This window comes from Gossypium arboreum, chromosome 10 (assembly GCF_025698485.1).
Source record: "Gossypium arboreum isolate Shixiya-1 chromosome 10, ASM2569848v2, whole genome shotgun sequence".
In the NCBI taxonomy this organism is placed as follows: domain Eukaryota; kingdom Viridiplantae; phylum Streptophyta; class Magnoliopsida; order Malvales; family Malvaceae; genus Gossypium; species Gossypium arboreum.
The window spans coordinates 11,551,816-11,576,119 of NC_069079.1; the positions used below are offsets into that span (position 1 = coordinate 11,551,816).

The window sequence follows — 24,304 nt, forward strand, 5'->3', positions numbered from 1 at the left end:
ATTAAATTATAAAAGTTGAGAGCTAAATTTATTATTGTATTGATTTTTAATTATTATTTTAATTGAAATAATTAAAATAATCGAATTATGTAACATGAGTGTTTAATTGTAAATTTTTATTTTAATCATTTAAAATAAAAATTTTTAATAATTAAGTGACTAATAATTTACTGTTTAAAAATTTAATAATACTAAGTTGAAATAGAGAACCCTTGCAGGTTTGATAAAGCAATTTCGTATTGACCTACAGATTTTTCAAAATATTCCTTGGATACTATAATTTATGTGTAATTATTTATTTTATAAAAAAAAAGTAAATATTTATTGTTTTTAAAAGCATAATTTATTGTTTAAGGTGTTAATTTTTTTTTTGATTTTTAAATAAATTCTTATTTAGAATTAAATTATAATTAAAAGAAAAAATTTAAAATAGTTTTATAAATATTAACTTATTTAACTATAAAGGAATAATTTCATCCACTCCCTATCTTATAGGACCTTCTAATTACTTTAACCGTAAAATTACAATGATATAAGAAAAGCTAGCAGTCAAACCCCCACCCTTTACGACAGTGAAAAAGAAGGGTAAGAAATAAGCAAGAAAGAGCCAGCCGGCTAAAGCATATACGAGAAAGAGGGGAAGAAAAATTGACATCTTGTAAAGTGAAATCAAGTTTAAAAATTTTGACATTTCGGGAGTGCTTTGGGATTTCAATAAATAATACTTCGTCTTCGGATTCCTTTGCCAAAAGCAGTGAAAACTTATGAAAGTTTAGGATTTGTTTTTTTTTCAGCTCACCTTGTATTTCAATCAAAGAGGGCTCCCTTTCTACTCGTTAATGGATCCCAAGGGTTCTAAGGAATTACCCAACTTCTTGAGCCTGCCAACACAACCACAACAAGAGCTTCAAAACATGGGTGAGAGCAAAGCAGCTGAAACGAAGGATGTTGTTGTTGCAGATAAAGAAGAAGGGAAGAAACAACAGTTGGCCCCAAAGAGGAGTTCTAACAAGGACAGGCATATCAAAGTTGAAGGAAGAGGTAGAAGGATAAGGATGCCTGCCTTATGTGCAGCTAGGATCTTTCAGTTGACCAGGGAATTGGGTCACAAATCTGATGGGGAAACCATACAGTGGTTGTTACAACAAGCTGAACCATCGATAATAGCCGCCACGGGGAGCGGAACGATACCGGCATCTGCTTTGGCGGCTGCTGGAGCCTCAGTTTCACAGCAAGGGGGCTCTCTATCAGCGGGGTTGCACCAAAAGATGGAAGATTTAGGGGGGTCCAGTGTAGGGTCAGGGAGCAGTAGGACCAATTGGGGAATGGTTGGTGGCAATTTGGGGAGACCCCATCATGTGGCAACAGGGTCATGGCCCCCAGTCAGTGGTTATGGGTTTCAGTCATCATCTGCTCCATCTACAACAAATTTAGGCAGTGAAGGTTCTAATTATCTTCAAAAGATTGGGTTTCCTGGTTTTGACTTGACAGCTACTACCATGGGTCAGATGAGTTTCACCTCAATGCTGGGTGCGGCTAACCAACAGCTCCCTGGTTTGGAACTTGGGTTGTCTCAAGAAGGTCATTTTGGGGTTCTAAATCCTCAAGCCTTGACCCAGATTTATCAGCAGATGGGGCAGGCGAGAGTGCATCAACAACAGCAACATCAGAATCACCACCACCACCACCACCAGCAGCCCTCTGCTAAAGATGATTCCGAAGGATCAGGCGAGTAAAGTTATCAACTTTGGGAGCAAGATTAAAAAGTAGCATGGCTGAGAGAGGATGACCTCCTTTTCTTGTAATGCTTTTCAATATTGTATAATTGGAGAGAAAAAAATAGTGAGAAAAAATGGATAATTTGCCTCTCAGAAACCTATGGTGACTGGATGGATATTTTGCCCCCTTCTTTCTGCGCTGCATCACCCGGATTTCCATTACAGAGGTGCTTTTTTCTTGATTCTTGCCTTTTGTTGAACTAACATCCTCCACAGCCCTCAAAGAAGTTTTAACTGTTTCATGCCTTGTTGCTTTTGCTGTGGAATGTGCAGGTGGAGCTTTGCACAGCCTAGTAGCTTGGTTTTGGGCTTATCTTCTATTTTGATTCAGAGGTGTGTTGATTAGTACAAGGCAAATTTAATTGTCTTCTTCTCTAGGTCTGGATGGAGTGGTAATCAGTTTGTTTGTGAAATTAAAAATAGCAATTTGTAGTCATACATGTCCAGTTTCTTCTTATATGAAGTAAGAACTCTTATTTCTCTAAAAGAAATAAAGTGCAAATTATTGATTATATCTGGATGCCAAAAGCTTTCATTTTTCCTACAATAGAAAGTCTGCTAACAATTATGAACCTAGTTCTTATGTCATCACTTCGCAGTTGTTCTTTTCTGCTGATCTTACCTTTTCGGGAAAACTGTTTCAGCTTATTTCCTTCTTTGTTGAACCCCATATATAACTTTTTCTCTATTTATTATTCCTGAAGTTTTCATCACCCAATTAATGTTTATTTATGGAATTTGTATCTACTCTCTGCTTGACATATAAGAGAACAGCACTTAGTATGTGTTATTAACTATTTTCTGGTTGATGTTGAGCAAAGATTATATATGTGAGTGTTGTCTCAAGATTTCTGCAAAATTCTTTGGCAAACTCAGATTTCTTTAAGCCATCATATGAATTATTCTAGAAAGCGTTTTATGCAAAGGATGACTCATGACTGACCCTTTTAAAATGGTGCAGTTTCAGGCAGTCTTCGTTTTCCAAACCGTCATAATTTACCTTTTCTAGCTCAGACCATTCATAGTACTTAATGAAACAAATGGATTCAACATAAAAGTGTCAGTGCTAGCAAATGTCCTGCTTTTGCCTTCTTCAACTGCAGTTTCTGACCTTGAGGCAACGTAAAATCTCTAAAAGCCAAGTGTTCTTCAATGCTTGTGTGGGGAAAAAGTGCTTTTGCTATTCCAAAAGCATTGAAAACGCCCCCTAATAATCTCCTATTTCCAAGTTGATGAGTAGTTATTGCATCAAACGGCTTAAGAATCCTCGACTAAAGCTTTAAATACCATAGAACCACTTCTTTTACGAAGCTTCAGAAGTTTACTTTTGCCTAAGAGCTTTGTTCATCAACTTTAAATGACGATACTCTCTCAATTCTACCATTGTTTTGAGCTTTCTACTCGCATGCATGTTTGAAGTGAATCAGTAAAAACATTTAGGACTGGGAGAAGTGGAGCATTCATGTCTGATTCTTCCCTTCTGCTGATAGAATCCTTTCACTCTTGCATGTTGGGGTTATTTTCTTTATAAACTAGTGTTCAATAAGTAGCAAAATGACATCTCTTTTGTTGCTGCTGCCTCTCTTGTAATTTAATAAGGTTCAGGTTGAGTTCTCCTTTTTGGATTGCCATCTCCCATTGTTGATTTTTGTTCAGTAATTTCATGTGAAACCTATGACAGTTTTAATGTTCTTCCTATTTTTGGTTTCCTGGCAATGAAGACTCATTGTGAATACTCTAATACAAAGAGAGCCTTCTTTTTTTTCCTTGGCTTGTGAGAACTCATGGACTCTAGCACAAAGCAAAGTTGATAAATTTGTTTAGTTTTGTTCCCTAAAATACTTAAAAAGTAACATTTCATCAAATAAATAATTTACGACCAAGAACTTAAAACAGAAAGTTAAAGGAAATAGAGCAAGAATGGCATTTTCTAACATGGCACTTGAAAGAAATCAGCAATGTGAAACTACAGTGGTCCTTGCATTTTTGGAAGTTGGGGAGGTTGAGGTTAAATTTGTGCTCCACCATTTCTGCAGTTCGCAATCAAGTCTGTCTTTATTTGCTGCGTTTGTTGGTAGAGTATCTTAATGTTGTAGTTTTCCTTAAGCATTCATTGTTATTTACTCCTAGTGGCAGCCTTTCAGGTTGACTATTCTCACACATTTTCTTGTGCTGCATGACTTATAACTATAGGACTTAATATTTGGTTTTATTATTTTTTGCCACCTCCTTACCACGGTCTCCTAGGGTGCAATTAGCCTGCCCAATAATTAAATTTGTTCAGCAATATCTAGTTAAAACATTGAGGTGTCTCCCAACATATTTGGTATTGATTTTCATTGGGTTTTATATCTTAATTTTACAAAATTTTAATAGATTTACAAATTGAGAATGTCTCGAAGTACTTGAATAATCCTGAAAACAGAAGAGTTTATGCATAGTTGGATTTGACCTTATAATTTATGGCATTTGATGGGGAGGACGATACTACTCTAGCTTAAGTTGTATCATCTTCTCTCATAAATGACTTATATAATATAGATAATAGAGGATGAGTCCAACCATGCACAAAATATTCCCACTCAACAGAGTAGGGAAACAAACCTAATCAATCCCACTCAACAGAGTTGGGAAACAAAACCTAATCAAAGACAATAATATGTTGAGGATACGACTCCCCCAACAACACACACATAGGCATAGCTCTCATGTTCTTGGAAGTCCAAGGTAGCCATGACATTGAAGAAGTTGCTTGTTGAAATTGTTTCACTGAATAAAATATGTATGACCCCGATTCTTACTCTTTCTTTTTCCAAGGTTAAGAGTAGTAACATGTTTGTTGTTTACCTGAATTCAAAGAATCATGTGCATTCACTTCATTTCGGCTTTTGTTTTACCTGAAAAAGAGAAGTTTAACCTTTTCATCTAAAAAATTTGGATAATTTTGGACAGTGGAACTTGTTTATTAGTATCTTAAAAAGAAGAGAAAAAGAACTTTTTTTTCAATGTGACAGACAAAGCCTAGTGCAAGAAAAACGAGGTAGAAACGGGGCATTAGATCAAAAGACGAGTGAATGCCAATGACAAAAGCCAAAAGAGAACTGCCTTTGCCTTTTGTCTGTCTTCAATTCATTTTTTTTTTGAAAGATTTGTCATTCTTTATTGAATTGCAGGAACTGAATTAATAAGTCTTTTTTTTAGTAAGTTGTTAATTGCCATTCACAAGTCTAGAAATGGGGAACCCTTGCAAGTAAAGGGCAATACCTCAAGAAATGAGATAACTAAGACAGATATTACTTGAAAAAAAGAAAATAAAATAAAAACATGATAAAAAAAGTCAAACACATTCAAAAAGATTTGACCTCAATTTAAGTCCTTCATATCCTATGTAAATTTTTTATTATTATTTCGGCCATGAACCCGAACGTCCAGTTGAGAGTTGAGCACATCTTACTGACAAGGCCCAAATGAGCAGACAGGATTCCACTGTTGAATGAAGTAATATCCAAATCTGTAATTACCATCATTACAGAAAACTCCCATGACTAAAATACAGTCTTACTAACTGAATGCTAAGGGGCCTATTGTAATTTACAAATGAAATGCTGAGCTTTTAAGTGGTAACCACATGGATACAGCAAAAAGTAAAAACAAAACAAAAATAATAATAAAATAGGTTGAGGCCTCTTTGTACAAAATCCAAGAGCTTAATCATGTGGCAGACAAGCAGGCATTCGCCGACAAACACACATATATAATAAAAGAGAAAGGGCAGAGAATCTTACCACTCTTCTTTAACCCCAACCCACCGAACAGATCAAGGAAACAAATAACCACAAAGGCTTTAATAATTATGCCTTAAATTTTAGGTAGAAATTAACATTTCCACAGTGTGTCTCGTGAGATGCTGCTGCAGCAACCACACCCAACCATCAGCTCTTTATCCTCCTATCTTTCCCCATATTCGGATACAGATAAGAGATTACTTCACTACTTTTGCAGCTGACATCCATGGCTACCTCTAAATTGTTTGCTGTTGTTGTACCATTGGTCATCATCTTTTCTAGTTTGCAAATTGTGACCAGTAAGCATGCTATTTCAGCCTCTCCAGCTGGTTCCCCATATGTGAATGCACCCAATATGTCCTCATTTTTCCCTTCTCAAGCTCCCCCACAGTGGCCAGATTCAGGAGCCTTTGGACCCATACCATCTTCAGGCGAGTTTGTGGGGAAGAGTTCTTGTACTTCAGCTAAGCCTGATGTTGCCATTCTTGCTCTTCTGCAACTCTTTTTCTTATTTGTAATGAGATTCGTTTACACTGTTTAAGCATATATGTATGTAGTTTAAAATAACTAGTAATCTCATCTGAGATGCTTGGCTGCTGTTTTTTTACTACTGTATTAGTGTATGCAATTTTCAGGATAAACTGATTTCTAGATTCTTGTAACAATCCCCACTTTTAGTCTCTTGCAAATTTTCATACCATAAAGCAAAGTTGATTAGTACTAGTATTTTAAATATGAAATTATATATTGTTGAGGAATAAATTATATGAATCACATTTTTACCACTAAATTATACCCCTTACAATGCGATTATTGAATTTATTGTATATATTAAATTTATTGTATATAAAAGGACCCTTGTAAGTGGGCGTAATCAAGATAGAATTACAAGATAGGAGCCTAAAAAATTTAAGGTCTTGCCATCTTTTGTTATAGGAGTTTTGATAGATAGGATTCGACAAAAGGATTTAATCATAACATAAATAACATAAAAATGGATTGTGCAAAATCCATAGTGTTATTATTATTATTATTTATTCTAGTTATTCTAGTAAAATATAAAATAAATGGAAATAAAAAGAAATAGGAAGAAAAAAAAATAGAAATAATATTTTGACTCTATATCATATGAATGAAAATAGGATTTTTTCTACTTCTGATTGTTGATTTAATGCAATAATAAGATTTTTTTTTGTTACAACAAGCCAGATAGCGATGGCCTTCAAAGAGTTATTAGTCCACGAACATGAAAATGATGGAAATGATGGAAATGTTACAAATAGACAAGTTTTTGTTGAGTCAATTGCTTTCATATCCTATGTTGCTTGGACTGAAGGTGAGTGTCGGAATACTCGAGATTTTTCCAACTTAGATCATATCCTTTATCTATCAGTGCGTCATGAAAAATAAAGAGTTATGATTATAGGGAGAAAGTGAAGGAATGGCTAGAGAAGTGGATTTTGGAAATACAAGCCAAGGGAGAGGATTTGACCTTGCAGGTTCATAGGGAGAGGTTGGTATCTACATTTTTGGAAGATGTTCAAAGCGATCTGACTTCCTGGACGCATATGAATTGTTGGATGACAAAAAGATTGCATTACAATATTTGACTTTTAAGTCTCAAAAACAGTGCTCAAAGCCCCACTAACAAAGTTTTATATCACTGTATATTGGTTATTTAACTGACAGAAGAGTAGCCAATTTGAGTGTGATAGCCATATCCCATAGGGGTTCATGTTCCTTATGGATATATTCAGTAGGAAAACATAAACATAGATAAGGGAAGTCAGCACAAAAACAACAAAAAAATCACCTCCACAACTAGGATTACTGTTCCAAGCTAACAGATTTACCCCAAACAATGATATCCGACCAATTATCCTAAAACAAAACATGCAAAATACTGCTGGGAATAACATAAAAATTAGCATATTTTGCACTCAACAGGACTACCCCAACAAGGTTATGATACAAATTTTGATAGGGCCGAAATTAAATTTTAATTTTTAATAAATTATATCTTTATAGATTTTAAAGAATTAAATTAAAATTTTATTATTTTTAAAGAGATTAAAATGTAAATTTACTTTTATTAATTTAAAATTTTAAAATTTTTAAAAAAATTTAAATTGATAATTTTTCATTTTAGAGAGGCCTATCAGCCTCCCTAGATAGACCACCCTTACGAGCCACTCTATTTGTATTTCTGCTTTAGCTTCCCAAACAATATTTTCAATTCTTCTTAAAGTTTTTTCATGTATTAGCAGGGCATACCTATGGCTAGACACTAAAATGAAAATTTTTCATATAAATCTTTTAAAATTTTAAATTTATAAAGTTAAAATTATATTTTGACCCTTTAAAAATAATAAAATTTAATTTTAATCTTTTAAAAAGTATAAAAATATAAACTATTAAATCATAAATTATATTATTATTATTATAAAATTATAATATAATTTCCACCTCTAAAATTTCCTTCACTACTTCATCTGTATTAGGACACCCATGTCAGAATGTGTATCAAAATACAAGTTCCGCACGATGAAATTTGCATTTCGTAATAAGAAGAAACCAAGCATGTGCTGACAGCTTAACCCTCCCAAGAACAGGGCGAGAATGCGATTCCTAGTAATTGATCTTTTTTTTAGTTTATTTTCAACTTAAAAAAATTATAGTATATGAATAATTTATCAATTATTGAGATTTAATTGTATATTTAATAAAAATTATGAATGTAATTTTATTTATTTAAAATTATTTTTATTTAATAAAATATTATTAAAATGTTTTATATAAAATTTTAACTAAAATTTATTATTTTATTTCATTTAAGAATAAATCTAAGTTTATTAAAATGAAGATAATAATTTGTTATAAAAACTTATTTAAAAGGAGTGTACTTCATAATTTATGATTATTATTATAGATAAAAAATTATCATACAAGATAAAAATAAAACATAAAAAATCAGTTCTATAATAAACCAAGTGACTATTATAAAGAAGGTTAAGGATATATCAAATTTGTTAGAATCAATATATAAAACCAATTGGATGTTAAAAACAAGAAAAAAAAAACCAATTAGGCGAACGGAAAACCTGTCCAATGGTTGGGTAGCCCGCCCAACATGTGGGTTTGATTTGAACTAAGATTTTGTGTTTCAAATAAAACTAGGTTGGCCGGAATTCAATTTAAGTAAAAATATTTTAAATATACTTATAAAATATATAAAATATCAATTAATTTTTAAAAATATTTTATTAATTTTAAATAATAAAATAAGTTTTTTGATGATCGAAATTGACTCGAAACGAACTTGGACATAAAAATAACACCCATTTATAATCAACAATAGAAATTAGATAAGAATGAAATTATAACGTATTAATCCAACGTTTATCTATTAAAAAATAATTTAAATTCAAATCATCATTCTAAAAAGCAAAAATGATTTTTAAAATATACACATGAAATTCATTTATTATTTTTAAAAGCAAGTCAAACAGATAAATTTATCTGTGTTCATGCTTTGGAGTAGGTTGATATACATGGAAGAAAATACAAGTCTTAAATTGTACAATTTTTTAATACAAATATCACATTACATATTATGTGAAAATTTAAGGGTTAAATGTATTAAAAGAAAATTATTAATATATCATATTTAATATAAAAATATAATATTTTTTTATAGAAATACATAAAAATTATTTAAAGAAAAATATAATATATATTTTTGTAAAATATACAATTAACAACTTAAACTTAGTTCATAGGACAATAATCACCTTAAAAGGGTTGAAGATTTTTTTATTATTTTCCATTACGTATCTAATTTTTATTTTCCTGTTTTGTGGTGTGGTTGGAGGTGCCGTCAGAGTTGACCAATGAAGAGCGAGTCCAGCTAACTCCAGCCGGAATCAGCCTCGGGGTTAGGAATCGAAAAGATATAAAGAAAACAAGGTTAAATTTCAGAGGACATCCTTGGAATGTTTATTTTCTGTAAATTTAGCCCCTCTATTATTATTATTATTATTTCTCAAATTTGACTCATTATTTTTTCTTGAATTGTTCAAATTTGCCTTAAATGATAGATTACGTTTGCTTCGTTAATTGATTTTAACGCGGCTTTTGAGTAATTTACATATAGAATATGCTGGTACAAATTTAGTCAAAATCAATGATGTAAACAATAAAGAGTTAATATATCATTTGCTACTTGAGTTTTGTTTCAAGGTTTAATTTAGTATGTAGGGTCTCAATTTAGTATCAGAATTTGGTTTTAATGTTTAATTTGGTACTCAAACCAAACATCACAGCTTGGCTCAATGAATATTTTGTACATGTACTCTAGTAAAAAGAATATAGGTACTTAATTGAAATAGAAAAAAACTCAATTACTAAATTGAATATTGAAGCTAAATTCAAAAACTTAAATGAGATCAGTAGAGAAGCCACCCCTAAAATGAATTGTTTTTCATTTAGACCCCTTTAAAATTTATAAAATTTTACATTAGTAATGATAAAATTGTACTTTGGGCCACAAAATGATAAAATATGATTTAATCATTTACAAGTTATAAAGATATAAACTATTAAAATGATAAAATTATATTTTTACTATTATAAAATATACAATTTAATTCTAACCTCACAAATTTTTTAACTCTCTCCTAAATGGGATAAAAAATTAAGTATCAATTTAAAAAAAATTCAGATACCAAATTGAATATTTTTTTACCAAACCGAGTTTTGAAACCAAACTCAAGTACCCAGTTTGACTAAAAAACTCATACACTAAATTAAATATTAAAGCTAAATTTAGGTACCACATAGTATATCACCCCTATGAAAAAAGATTGACCGTTTTCGTAATTAACGTGAAATGACTTGGGCAATTAGGTATGGTGCGTATAAAGCACGCGAGGGTTTTCTTTCCCATTTCATTCGCAGTGCCAAATAATAAAGCCGGACACATCTGAGTCCTAACACAGCGTTTGGCAAGCGAGAGAAACAAAATCCGAAGGGAATCCCAATTTCTTCGCTCTCCATTTCTACCGCTTCCATTTCTCCTTTTTTTTAACCTCCGGCAATGGCTACCAATTCTGATTCTTTTAAACAATCCCTTCTCCCTAGCTTCCTTTACTCTTCTTCCCCCAACTCATTCTCTCTGGATCGACTCCTCAACGCCAACAGCCCTGCTTTCTCTGCTTCGCGCTCCACTATACCCGATGCTCCTGCGGCCTCTTCCTCGCCATCGATCAAGGCGAGAACTTTCATGATCCCCTCCCCCAATGAGCCCGGGAAGAAGATCGAGATGTATTCGCCTCAGTTCTACGCTGCTTGTACCTTTGGCGGTATCCTTAGCTGTGGTCTCACTCACATGGCCGTTACTCCTCTTGACCTCGTCAAGTGTAATATGCAGGTTTACAGATCTGGCTCTCTTCTTTTTTTTTTATCCTTCTATTGTTCTTTATTTTTGCTAGTTTTTTAAGATTAGATCTGAGCTAAGCTTGGTGTTCGCTTGAGAATTTTGATTGACAAGTTGTTTGCTTATGAGATTGGTGCCTAATTTTTACTGCTTCAGTTCCAGTACTAAAATCACTGTCTGTCGGTTTTATTGATGATCAAGGCTTCTGTCCCTTCGACGTCGGTACCTTGTATTTCAAGTTTTACTTTTTAGGATGTCATTTATTGGAATACGGAACTATTTAGGAGTATAACTTCGGTTGCAATTGAGATTTGATTTTTTTTTGTTCAAATCTCTCAACTGTTATCTCGTATTAGATCCTTGTTGATACAAAGTCTGGTTGCGGAGAAGGAATGGAGGTCTATACGGTGGATGAGAGGTAGTAGGATTAGTGTTTATGTGCTGTGGAAGTGGTTTAACGGAGTAACACAATATGAAGTATCTTGGGGAAGAAGCTGATGGAATGGGGTTATTTTTATCCTTTAAGATATGATCTTGTGTGGGAAGCTCTATGTTGTCAAAGGGGCAAGGTGCACTTTAGGTGCTTGAGCTCTTACATTGCCTCAGGCGCAAGGTGGAAAATGCACTAGTCTGATTGAAGTAAAGCACAATATGTATGTGGTTTTTTTCTGTGTCTATATATCTAGCATAAGATATAATAAACTCTAAAGTTGAATACTCAAATATTGAGAAGTACGAAGTTTAATACTATCCATTTCTTACTAGTGAAGGTATGTCTAATGAAAAAAAGTGAAAAAAAAATAAAAGAAATTAAAGAGAAGTTTAATGAGGCTTTTAATTCCTTGCCAAAAAGAACACGCTTCTACAAAACTGGGGAAGCTGCTTGTGTCATGTAGGGCTTCAACATGTGCTGTTGGATGTGAAGGGAGTATGCATTGTCCTGCTAATCGGTCCCACTTGGATCCCTATGTGATTGACTAGTGTCTTAAGTGTCCTTGCATGTAATGTCTCGTCTTCAATAGAATCAGCCACTATAATCATACATTAGACCTTTACGCAGAAAGGAATCAGGTCCTCATTATCCTTCGCGTGGGATTGTACCTCATTTATTCCTGTTGAGATATCTGGTTTGTCCTTGCCTTTTTTAGTCCTAGGCCCAAACATAATTTCCTGGAATACTTGTTTTTGTTTTTATGCAGTTAATCTAGCTATTTATTATACTGTAATGGTTGATATTTAGAGCAACTGATGACATTTTTGTCATACATAGACTTAAATTTTACAGAACAGTTAATGTTACTTTGTTGATTTGTTTTTATTTAACCTATAATTAGTAAGGTGAATGATTAAGTTGACTGACATAAGGAATGTTTTGCCAGATTGACCCTGCAAAGTACAAAAGTATTTCATCTGGTTTTGGAGTTCTACTAAAGGAGCAAGGAGTGAGAGGCTTCTTCCGTGGTTGGGTTCCTACCCTTCTTGGTTACAGCGCACAGGGTGCTTGCAAGTTTGGATTCTATGAGTTCTTCAAGAAGTACTATTCTGACCTTGCTGGACCTGAATATTTTGCCAAGTACAAGACTCTCATCTATCTTGCCGGCTCTGCATCTGCTGAGGTAATTGCTGATGTTGCACTTTGTCCCTTTGAGGCAGTCAAGGTCAGGGTTCAAACCCAGCCTGGTTTTGCTAGGGGTCTGTCTGATGGTCTTCCCAAGTTTGTCAGATCAGAAGGTGCTGTTGGGTATGCTCCTATGCTCGATGTTAAATTTTCTGTTTAAATAATACAAGGAAACGTCTGTCAGAATGAGCTTTCTAACTATTTCCCTTTGCAGATTGTACAAGGGTATTGTTCCTCTTTGGGGCCGACAGATTCCATGTAAGTTTTCCATGTACAGTTTGCTGAGTACTGCCTTTATTATCAATTATCATTGCTTGGGAACTTGTACTTTTATTTGGTCATGCCTTTTTTTTCCCTTTCCCCCCTTCTCTCTAACCCACTTTTTCTGTTCATAGTTTTAGCATTTGCTAAGTGTAGCAAAGTGTAAGAGTGTTTATTTGATCTTTCTTTGTTTCAGATACCATGATGAAATTTGCTTCTTTTGAAACTATTGTTGAGATGATCTACAAGTATGGTATTCCCACTCCCAAGGAGCAGTGCAGCAAAAGTCTGCAGCTTGGTGTTAGTTTTGCTGGTGGTTATGTCGCTGGTGTCTTCTGTGCTATTGTTTCGCATCCTGCTGACAACCTTGTCTCCTTCCTTAACAATGCCAAAGGAGCAACTGTTGGGGATGTAAGTTCTGTGTCTTGGATGATCCGTTTGATTTTTAATTCTCATTTATGAAGCAGTTTTTTTTACTTTACCTTGACCCTTCTACTATCTCTTGGCAATGTAGGCTGTGAAGAAGCTTGGATTATGGGGTCTGTTTACCCGTGGTCTTCCCCTCCGTATTGTGATGATTGGAACTCTAACTGGAGCTCAGTGGGGTATCTATGATGCTTTCAAAGTGTTTGTGGGGCTGTAAGTTCTTCCCAGCACTAGACTCGGTTAATATACATGCTTTTGTGGTTTATGCTAATGTTTTTTCTGCAATCCTTCAGGCCAACTACTGGTGGTGTTGCTCCTGCTCCTGCGGCTGTGGAGCTTGCCAAGGCATAGAATGTTGGAAATCCTGTTGTCATGGGGGACAAGTAAACATAGGATTGCTGGAATGGTTTGTCAAGCTGGTGGAAGGATATTCTTTTTTGCGTTGAGAACATTTTTATCAAGTCGCTCTGTTTTGAAAAAAACTGTTGGTTCTAGGAGAGGATGGTTTTGATCTCATCCTCCAAACTACGGAGACTAATTATTTTTGTAATAGTTAGATCATAAATGAAATTTCATTTGAAGATCAATCCCCCCCTTCTGTAGCAGTTAAAAATAAGGAGCAGATGCAGATGGGGACGATACTGCTTACTTTACCTTGTTAAGGAAGCTTTTTAATGTAATATTGAGAACTTTTGTTCGGCTTTCTTTAAGGCATCTCACTTTCTCTCTGTGCAAAAAAATATTTATTACATTTTTAGATAAATTTCATGGAAGTTACAAGTAGTTATTCATACAAAAGACGGTGCACCTTAGAGGGTTGTTTCACATGACCGCAATCCCACCATCCCAACCCAATCAGCTCCTACAACGTTATATAAATCTCGCATTGTCGCCATTTTCTTGCTCAAATTTAGCAAAAGTTTAGTTGCCATCAAGAAATTTAAATTGACTTTGTGTTTGAGTCATAACCAGAGCGGTCAATAAGTAGTGTTTGATACAAACCTCTAATGTTCCAATGCCAAGTGAGAGGGCTGGTAAAGAACTGTGCCTCAACCCTATCTCACAACCCTTAATACCACCCAACTCACAACCCTTGCTCAAAAACAAGAACGTCATCATCAACATTCAACAGCAAAGTTATCAGACAAAAATAGAAATAGCAAAATTTCTATTCGCATTCATCACTGGTGACAGACCATCGTGCTCACCCACAGCTTCAAGATTTTCGTTCTCCCTCACATCAGCAGCTTCTTGGCGGCCTGTAAAGTTTCCCAGTATTCCGGTGGGTTACATTGACAGTGTTATTGAACTCATGCGCCAGTAGTTAAAGCATATTGGGTATCAATGTGTTCCCTTTCGGGGGAATCTCCATCATCATTGTCTGAAGTCTTCTTCTTTGAAGGTGAAACCAGAAGCACTCCCTTCTCATCTATTCCTCCTCTCTCTTTCTCTTGTTGGCACTCGACCCTTCATTGATTTGAAATTCCCTAAACCATCCAACACTTTTACCTCTCTAGTTTCAGTTTGAACCGCAGCATGGCCTTCAGTCTTGGCACTTCTTCTTTGAATTGCAACTTTTCCAGTTCCTTTAACATCCTTATATGACACTTGTTTCTTCAAACATGTTGAAACTATGACAGGATCAATCATTTTTCATGCTTGCTTATTCCTCCCAGGCAACTAGTGAACTAAAAGAGAAAACGACCCCCAACGTCAATGGAAAACGCCACCCACCCGTAGTCCCCATCACAATAGAATCAGGAAATAAATGCTTTATTATGTTCAAATACAATCAATTCTAACACAAGATTTCGTTGATAGAAAATCAACAAAATGCGGCAGCTATCGCTTTCGTAGAAGATAATGCCACTGTTTTATACAAGACAAAGATGCAAATCTGGTAATTAACAGCCGTAAGTTACATACATGTGTGTTTTATATATAGGATAATATAAAATTCTGGTTTGAGCTGTAGTGTTAGCATTGATAATTTGATTTTGATTGTGACTTAAACATGAGCAAGGAAGTGACGTGTCTGAGTAGAATCAAACTTTTTTTACTTTAATTTCAAATTCGATACTTGAATAACTTCATCTTTATTCTTTAAAAAAAAAACATTATAGACATAAGATTTAAAAATTTTTTCAAGCAATGTTAAACAAACCATCAGTTTCTTTTTTTAGCAAGCCAATGATTTATACAATCACCTATTTTTACATATATTAAGGGGGGTTAGCCTTGAGCTTACAAATATTATATGTAGTTTGGTATTTCTAAACCCACTTTGTCAATCTTTTCCACCGTTAACAATAGATATTCAATGCCATATGGTAGGTTTGACTTGCCTTTACTTACTCTTTGGACCATTAGTCGGGACCACTAGAGACAATTAAAGGGACATCTAATGTTGCGAACTTCTATTCTAACATCCATACATACATTAACCTGGTACTAAAATGTAATTTCTAAAACTTATTAAATACTAAAATGGAAAAAAACCTTACTTATCGAAGTTAAATTCAAGTATGAAACAGTATATTAACCTTATAAGAAAAAGGGAATGACCATTTTCGTAATTAACATAAAATGACAAGGTCAATTAGGGATGGTGCGTATAAAGCACGCGAGGGTTTTCTTTCCCATTTCCTTTGTAGTGCCCAATAATAAAGCCGGAAACATCTATGTCTTAACACAGAGTTTGGCAAGCGAGAGAAACAAAATCCGAAGGGAATCCCAATTTCTTCGCTTTTCATCTTCTCTCGTTTCCATTTCTCCGTTTTTCCCCTCCGGAAATGGCTATCGATTCTGATTCTTTCAAACAATCACTTCTCCCTAGCTTCCTTTACTCTTCTGCTCCCAACTCTTTCTCTCTGGATCGACTCCTCAACGCCAACAGCCCTGCTTTCTCTGCTTCGCGCTTCACTATACCCGATGCTCCTGCGGCCTCTTCCTCGCCATCGATCAAGGCGAGAACTTTCATGATCCCCTCCCCCAATGAGCCCGGGAAGAAGATCGAGATGTATTCGCCTCAGTTCTACGCTGCTTGTACCTTTGGCGGTATCCTTAGCTGTGGTCTCACTCACATGGCCGTTACTCCTCTTGACCTCGTCAAGTGTAATATGCAGGTTTACAGATCTGACTCTCTTATTTTTTTTATCCTTCTATTGTTCTTTATTTTTGCTAGTTTTTTAAGATTAGATCTGAGCTAAGCTTGTTGTTCGCTTGAGAATTTTGATTGACAAGTTGTTTGCTTATGAGATTGGTGCCTAGTTTTTACTGCTTCAGTTCCAGAACTAAAATCACTGTCTGTCGGTTTTATTGATGATTATGGCTTCTGTCCCTTCGACTTTGGTACCTTGTATTTCAAGTTTTTCTTTTTAGGATGTCATTTATAGGAATACGGAACTATTTAGGAGTATAACTTCGGTTGCAATTGAGATTTGATTTTTTTTTTTGGTTCAAATCTCTCAACTGTTATCTTGTATTAGATCCTTGTTGTTGCAAAGTCTGGTTGTGGAGAAGGAATGGAGGTCCATACGGTGGATGAGAGGTAGTTGGATTAGTGTTTATGTGCTGTGGAAGTGGTTTAACGGAGAAACATTATATGAGGTATCTCAGGGAAGAAGGTAATGGAATTGGGTTATATTTATCCTTTAAGATAGGGTCTTGTGTGGGAAGCTCAGTGTTGTTGATGGCGCAAGGTGCTAGGTGCTTGAGTTCTAAATTGCCTCAGGCGCAAGTTGCAGAAAAGCACTAGTCTGATTGAAGTAAAGCACAATATGTATGTGGGTTTTCCTGTGTCTATATATAGAGTGTAAGATATAATAAACTCTAGAGTTGAATACTCAAATATTGAGAAGTATGGAGTTTAATACTATCCATTTCTTACTAGTAGGTATGTCTAATGAAAATAAGTGATTTTTTTTTTCAAAGAAAACTTTATTAAGGCTTTTTATTCATTTTGTTTTATGCCCATTGTCTTACAAAAAAGCATGCTTACATGGACAAACACCCACCTGATTAAACGGGCTTGCCTGGAAGGGCTTGATTAAATGGACTTGCCCAAAAGGGTTTGATTAAATGGGCTGTTGATTGTTTAGTGCCAAGGTGCATGCACACCTAAGCCTGCGCTTTCTCAAGACTGGGGAAGCTGCTTGTGTCATGTAGGGCTTCGACATGTGCTCTTGGATGTGAAGGGAGGATACATTGTCTTGCTAATCAGTCCCACTTGGGTCCCAATGTGATTGGCAAGTGTCTTAAGTGTCTTAAGTGTCTTAAGTGTAATGCCTTGTCTCAAGAGAATCAGCCACTATACTCTTACGATTAGACCTTTACTTAGAAAGGTATCAGATTCTCATTATACTTGGTGTGGGGTTGACCTTCATTTGTTCCAGGTGAGATATTGGGTTTGTCCCTTATGCGAGGTTTTGGCGGTTTTCAGCCTTTTTAGTCCTTGGCCCAAACATAATTTCCTTGAATTTAATTTTATGCATCATGTTATTTACTAGTACAGTAGTACTTAAACGCACTTGTAGTTGTATATCTTTTATTGTTCATAGACAGATTTCTGAATTTTACTGGGTAGCTTTGTTAGATGAGTACTTGGTTTTGTTTGTTGCTGTTAATCTAGTTTATTTTCTATTGTAATGTTTAACATTTAAAGCACCTGATGACTTTTTATCCTACATAAGACAAAATTTATAGAACAGTTAATGTTACGTTCTTGATTTAGTTTTGTGTAACCTGTAATTAATAAGGTGAATGATCTAAGTTGATGACATAAGGAATGTTTTGCCAGATTGACCCTGCAAAGTACAAAAGTATCTCATCTGGTTTCGGAGTTCTATTAAAGGAGCAAGGAGTGAGGGGCTTCTTCCGTGGTTGGGTTCCTACCCTTCTTGGTTACAGCGCACAGGGTGCTTGCAAGTTTGGATTCTATGAGTTCTTCAAGAAGTACTATTCTGACCTTGCTGGACCTGAATATTTTGCCAAGTACAAGACTCTCATCTATCTTGCCGGCTCTGCATCTGCTGAGGTGATTGCTGATGTTGCACTTTGTCCCTTTGAGGCAGTCAAGGTCAGGGTTCAAACCCAGCCTGGTTTTGCTAGGGGTCTGTCTGATGGTCTTCCCAAGTTTGTCAGATCAGAAGGTGCTGTTGGGTATGCTCCTATGCTCGATGTTAAATTTTCTGTTTGAATAATACAAGGAAACGTCTGTCAGAATGAGCTTTCTAACTATTTCCCTTTGCAGATTGTATAAGGGTATTGTTCCTCTTTGGGGCCGACAGATTCCATGTAAGTTTTCCATTTACAGTTTGCTGAGTACTGCCTTTATTATCAATTATCATTGCTTGTGAACTTGTACTTTTATTTGGTCATGCCTTTTTTTTACCTTTCTCCCCTTCTCTCTAACCCACTTTTTCTGTTCATAGTTTTAGCATTTGCTAAGTGCAGCTAAGTGTAAGAGTATTTATTTGATCTTTCTTTGTTTCAGATACCATGATGAAATTTGCTTCTTTTGAAACTATTGTTGAGATGATCTACAAGTATGGTATTCCCACTCCCAAGGAGCAGTGCAGCAAAAGTCTGCAGCTTGGTGTTAGTTTTGCTGGTGGTTATGTCGCTGGTGTCTTCTGTGCTATTGTTTCGCATCCTGCTGACAACCTTGTCTCCTTCCTTAACAATGCCAAAGGAGCAACTGTTGGGGATGTAAGTTCTGTGTCTTGGATGATCCGTTTGATTTTTAATTCTCATTTATGAAGCAGTTTTTTTAACTTTACCTTGACCCTTCTACTATCTCTTGGCAATGTAGGCTGTGAAGAAGCTTGGATTATGGGGTCTGTTTACCCGTGGTCTTCCCCTCCGTATTGTGATGATTGGAACTCTAACTGGAGCTCAGTGGGGTATATATGATGCTTTCAAAGTGTTTGTGGGACTGTAAGTTCTTCCCAGCACCAGACTCAATATAGATTTCATGTCTTTGTGGTTTATGCTGATGTGATTTATGCAAAAATTTTCAGGCCAACTACTGGTGGTGTTGCTCCTGCAGCTGCTGCCGTGGAGCCTGCCAAGGCATAGAATGTTGGAAAACAAGTAAACATAGGATTGCTGGAATGGTTTGTCAAGCTGGTGGAAGGATATTCTTTTTTGCGTTGAGAACATTTTTATCAAGTCGCTCTGTTTTGAAAAAAACTATTGGTTTTAGGAGAGGATGGTTTTGATCTCATCCTCCAAACTACGGAGACTAATTATTTTTGTAGTAGTTAGATCATAAATGGAATTTCATTTGAAGATCAATCCCCCCCTTCTGTAACAGTTAAAAATAAGGAGCAGATGCAGATGGGGTTATACTGCTTACTTTAACCTTCTGCAAGCTTTCTAATGCAATGTTGAGAGCTTTTGTTCGGCTTTCTTTGAGTAAGGCATCTCTCTCTCTCTCTACAAAAAATATTTATTACATTTTAAGAACATGGAAGTTAAAACTAGTTATTCATAGAAAAGACGGTTCTTTAACATGACCGCAATCTTGTTATGGGCTAAAATACTAAGTAGAAATAATGAGGGTAAAATGTCGGTTTAAGCGGTTAGTTGCAATTAAACAAAGCGGTGTGTAGAGAATTAGTGAAACAAAACGTTTTGGTTGTAACAGAATGAGCCCATGTTCTTTTCGTGTTCTTTGCCGTTATTTTTTCTTTTAAAATCGGAGCTGTTGGGAGAAAAACAGTTATGCAAATACTTGAAGAAAATTCATCATTCTCTTCTATATTTTCTTTTCTTTTCTCGACTATTTTTTCTATTCTAGATTTCAGCCTACAATAAAGGTATCAGAGCTCTGTACGATCCCAACAATGGGTGGCGATTGTGTTTCAACTCGGTTACAAAAGGAGGTGGGCGGCGTGTAGCAAGAAATTTTCAAACTCCAGGAAGAGATGTTGCGTTTAGAGGCTAAAATGGAGACCAAATTTCAGGAGTTTAAGAGGAATTTTATGGCGACTTACAAGTGTTATTAGGGCAGTATTTCGAGCCTCCAGTGAACAGACCTTCTACAAATTCAACCACGGACAAAGGAAAGGGAGTGTTAGCACACCCCTTGGTTTTTCCCCGAAGGAACTGGCGGTATCCACCGTGTCTCTGGGACCGAATCTGGCTGATATGAGTAGTGTGCCATTGAGAAATCCTTCAGCACTGATGGGAGTTTCTGAGAAGAACAACAGGTTGGACTGTGTCAAGTTTGATGGCAGTGATTTTCGTGGGTGGTGGACTAAATTGGAGCAATATTTTGAGGCGGAGGGCATATCAGAAGCTAGTAAGGTGCGCACGGTGATGTTGAATTTGGAGGGGAGAGCTCTGGAGTGGCACCATTACTATTCTCAACGGAATGGTGGTCTCCAAATGCTATCGTGGCCAGCTTACCTGAAGAGTTTACAGGATCGTTTTGGTTTTGGACAGTTTGGCAACCCCATGAAGGAGCTGGTGAATTTGAAACAACAAGGTACGGTTGAACAAGATCAAGATATATTTGTTGGTTTGTTGAATCAATTGCATCTCTCTGAGCCATATGCTCTTAGCATTTTTCTTAGTAACTTGAAATCTGAGATTGGCCACTACCTTGATCTGTTCGAACCATCTACCTTAATGGAGGCTTTTTAGTTATCTTGAAAAATAAAGGTGCTCCTTTTTGGCTCGACAAAGAAGGCTTCAACACCTTCGACCAATTCACCAAGGTCGTTGCTCAGTCCTTCAGTCATATCGGGTTACTCTTCATCTCCGAGTAGGACTGCTGTAGCTTCACAGTCTGCGAGTAATGTTTCGGTTAGCAAATCTGGGACTCGGTTTATTCCACTAGCTGTGATGGCTGAACGAAAACAGAAAGGCTTATGTTTTTGGTGTGGGGCAAAGTATTATGTGGGGCACAAATGTGTTAAATCCCAGTTATACCAATTTTTATGGGAGCCTCACTCTGACGGTGAAGTAGAGGAATTTCAGGAGTGTTCTGATAAACTTGAAGAGAGTAGCCCTGAGGAGGAATCTTCTAAGTCTCTTGTGATTTCGCTACATGCGCTCATTGGCTTACAGGGTCATAATACTATGAGAGTAGTTGTTCGAGTGGGATTGACTTTGGCCATTATCCTGGTGGACTTAGGTAGCATACACAATTTTGTTGACGCAAAACTGGTTAGTAGGTTATCGTTGCCAGTGGTGCCCCAAGAGAAATTGAAGGTGGCTGTCGCAAATGGAAGTTGCCATTTATTAGAGGGATGTGTAAGGGAGTTCAATGGGAAGTCCAAGACTACCGATTTGAAACTGACTTTATGGTATTACCCTTGAAAGGGTGTTACATGGTGTTAGGAGTCCAATGGCTTTTGGCCTTGTGGGATATTGTTTGGAATTTTAGTTCATTAACTATGCAATTTATAGTTAAGGGTGTGTCATGTACTATTCATGGTATTGTCCTTGGTTCATTGGCGGTAGACAACAGTAGCTCGAGTTCAAGGTGTTTTACTGTTGTGGGTCAAGCTTTCGGACCTTATACTCTGATAATGAGTACACCCAAACAGGTAGCACTATCGACCATGACGATGGATGGGGGTGTCGACTAGCTTCAAAAATTGTTGGAAGAATTTGTTGATGTTTTTCAAGTGCCGAAAGGGCTACCACCACCCTGACTGCATGATCATAGAATTCCTTTGAAGGATGAAGGAGCTATGGTCAAAATCAGACCCTATCGTTTTCCAGCCATTCAGAAAAATGAGATAGAAAAGCTAATTCAAGAAATGCTTCAAGCTAGCATAATTAGGGACAACAACAGCTTTTTTGCATCACCCATAATGATGGTTAAAAAGAAGGATGGAAGCTGGCGGTTGTGTGTTGATTACAGACAATTAAATCAACATACGATCAATGATAAATTTCCTATTCCTATTGTTGAAGAATTGCTCGATGAGTTGGGGAAAGCTCGAGTATTTTTCCAAACTCGACTTAAGGTTGGCTATCATCAAATACGGATGTGGGAACCTGATATCCAAAAGACAGCATTCCGGACACATGAAGGCCACTACGAATTTCTCGTGATGCCTTGTGGCCTCACTAATGCCCATTTTAGTTTTCAGGCCCTTATGAATTCGGTATTTAAACCACTGTTGAGGAAGTTCGTACTTGTATTTTTTGATGATATACTCGTGTACTCGAGGTCGTGGACCGAGCATTTGCAGCATTTGAGGACTGTTCTCCTCATTTTAGGACAGAACGAGTTGTTTGCCAAAACAAATAAATGTTGTTTTGGCACCTCTCAAATCGAATACTTGGGTCATGTGTTACACATTGGGATGGTCTTCATGGATAAGTCCAAAATTGAGTGTATTTTTTCATGGCCAGTTCCTCGCTTAGTTAAGGAGTTACGGAGTTTCCTTGGCCTCTTCGATTATTATCGGAGGTTCATTAAGGATTATGGAATCCTTGTTGAGCCTCTTACGGATTTGTTAAAAACAAATGGTTGGGGTTGGACTGACAAGGCAACATAGCCTTCTAAGCACTCAAAGTAGCTTTATGTGCAGCACCTGCATAGATATTACCTAATTTTTAGCTCGAGTTTACAGTAGATACTGATGCGAGTGGGGTGGGCATTGGGGCAGTATTACAACAAGAAGGGAGACCAATAGCGTTTTTTAGTAAGGCTTTGGGAGTGCGACATCAGGCCCTATCTATTTATGAAAAAGAGATGTTGGCAGTCCTACTAGCTGTTAGGAAATGGCACGCTTACCTAGTGGGAAGGCATTTTAAAATCTGAACTAATCATCAAAGTTTGTGGTTCTTGTCTAATCAAGTAGCAGTCACCCCATTCAAGCAGCGTTGGTAGCGAATGTAACACCCCTCACTCGTAATCGACGTCGGGGTAGGGTTCGAGGTGCTACCGGACTTGACTCAAGCATACGTATATAAAATCGGGCCATAAAATTCTTTTAACTTAAAACTTATTGTTCACATGCATTATGTCCCTTAAATAGGCTCACGAGGCCCAAAACACACATTAGAGACGATTCGGGACTAAACCGAAAACTTGAGAAAAACTTGAAAAATTCATGCTTTAAGGCTTCACACACCCCTATGGGTACAGACCGTGTGGTCATACACTCCCCTATGGCTTGGAACACGCTCGTGCCCTTAGCCCGTGTACAATACTGACTTTAAAACACGGCCATGACACACGCCCGTGTGGCCTGTCCGTGTATAACAATGACTTTAAAAAACGACCATGACATACGCCCATATGGCCTACCCGTGTACTAAACTAACTTAAAATTTTAAGTGCAGGGGACGCACGACCATAACACACACCCATAGGAGTGAGCCGTGTGTCACACATGGTTTAGACACACGCCCGTGTGCCTTGCCCGTGTGGACAAAATGAGGCCATTTTTCCAAGCCATTTTTGTCACCCATTTTATACAACCTACACAAGATCATTTTCACATTTCACCACAATAAACACCAATTTATCCATAGAAATAACATTATATGCATTTTCCAAAATGAATAATAACCATTATTTTAGGCTTGATACAAAATGAAGGGCTTTTGACTTAAGCCAAAGTACATAACCAATTTCTTATTAAAACAAACATCCTCTTCTAGCCCTATACATGCCATACTCAAAAGAAGAATTATACTATACCAAGTGCTTCAATTGATAGTGTGATCGATATCTCCGACTTCAAGGGATCCTTGAGCTAATTAAGCGGCACTGAAAGAAAAGGGAAAAGGAAAGAGAGTAAGCGTAAAGCTTAGTAAGTTGCTTATAAATAAATATACAACAACAATTTCACCATTAGTCATCATACTCATAGCTCAAAGGTAAGCATAAACTTGACTTACTCATTACCGTCTACTCAAATCACATTTTCTAATTTGAGCTCATTACTCATGTATATCGAATAGGTAACTGTACCACTCACAACATTATTATACTTTCCTTATTAGATTACTTTCGTAATCTTAACATTGA

General features: G+C 36.3%; 4 protein-coding genes across 4 annotated transcripts; all 4 read left to right on the top strand.

Moving 5' to 3' along the window:
- Positions 1–542: 542 nt before the first annotated feature.
- LOC108487414 (transcription factor TCP20) lies at positions 543–2,290 on the top strand. The gene is made up of 2 exons (XM_017791757.2): positions 543–1,945; positions 2,052–2,290. Exon 1 carries the CDS (start codon positions 840–842, stop codon positions 1,734–1,736), a length of 897 nt encoding a protein of 298 aa, XP_017647246.1. The 5' UTR covers positions 543–839; the 3' UTR covers positions 1,737–1,945; positions 2,052–2,290.
- Positions 2,291–5,568: 3,278 nt separating this feature from the next.
- On the top strand, positions 5,569–6,228 carry LOC108488600 (uncharacterized). The gene has a single exon (XM_017792889.2). It carries the CDS (start codon positions 5,790–5,792, stop codon positions 6,102–6,104), a length of 315 nt encoding a protein of 104 aa, XP_017648378.1. The 5' UTR covers positions 5,569–5,789; the 3' UTR covers positions 6,105–6,228.
- Positions 6,229–10,477: 4,249 nt separating this feature from the next.
- Positions 10,478–13,889, top strand: LOC108489078 (mitochondrial phosphate carrier protein 3, mitochondrial-like). Its single transcript, XM_053020054.1, has 6 exons — positions 10,478–10,991; positions 12,377–12,738; positions 12,830–12,873; positions 13,073–13,287; positions 13,391–13,515; positions 13,596–13,889. The coding sequence occupies exons 1-6, from the start codon at positions 10,659–10,661 to the stop codon at positions 13,651–13,653; spliced, it is 1,137 nt and encodes a 378-aa protein (XP_052876014.1). The 5' UTR covers positions 10,478–10,658; the 3' UTR covers positions 13,654–13,889.
- A 2,036-nt stretch (positions 13,890–15,925) lies between these two features.
- Positions 15,926–19,599, top strand: LOC108489080 (mitochondrial phosphate carrier protein 3, mitochondrial-like). The gene is made up of 6 exons (XM_017793352.2): positions 15,926–16,427; positions 18,101–18,462; positions 18,554–18,597; positions 18,797–19,011; positions 19,115–19,239; positions 19,323–19,599. Exons 1-6 carry the CDS (start codon positions 16,095–16,097, stop codon positions 19,378–19,380), a joined length of 1,137 nt encoding a protein of 378 aa, XP_017648841.1. The 5' UTR covers positions 15,926–16,094; the 3' UTR covers positions 19,381–19,599.
- The last annotated feature ends 4,705 nt before the right edge of the window (positions 19,600–24,304 follow it).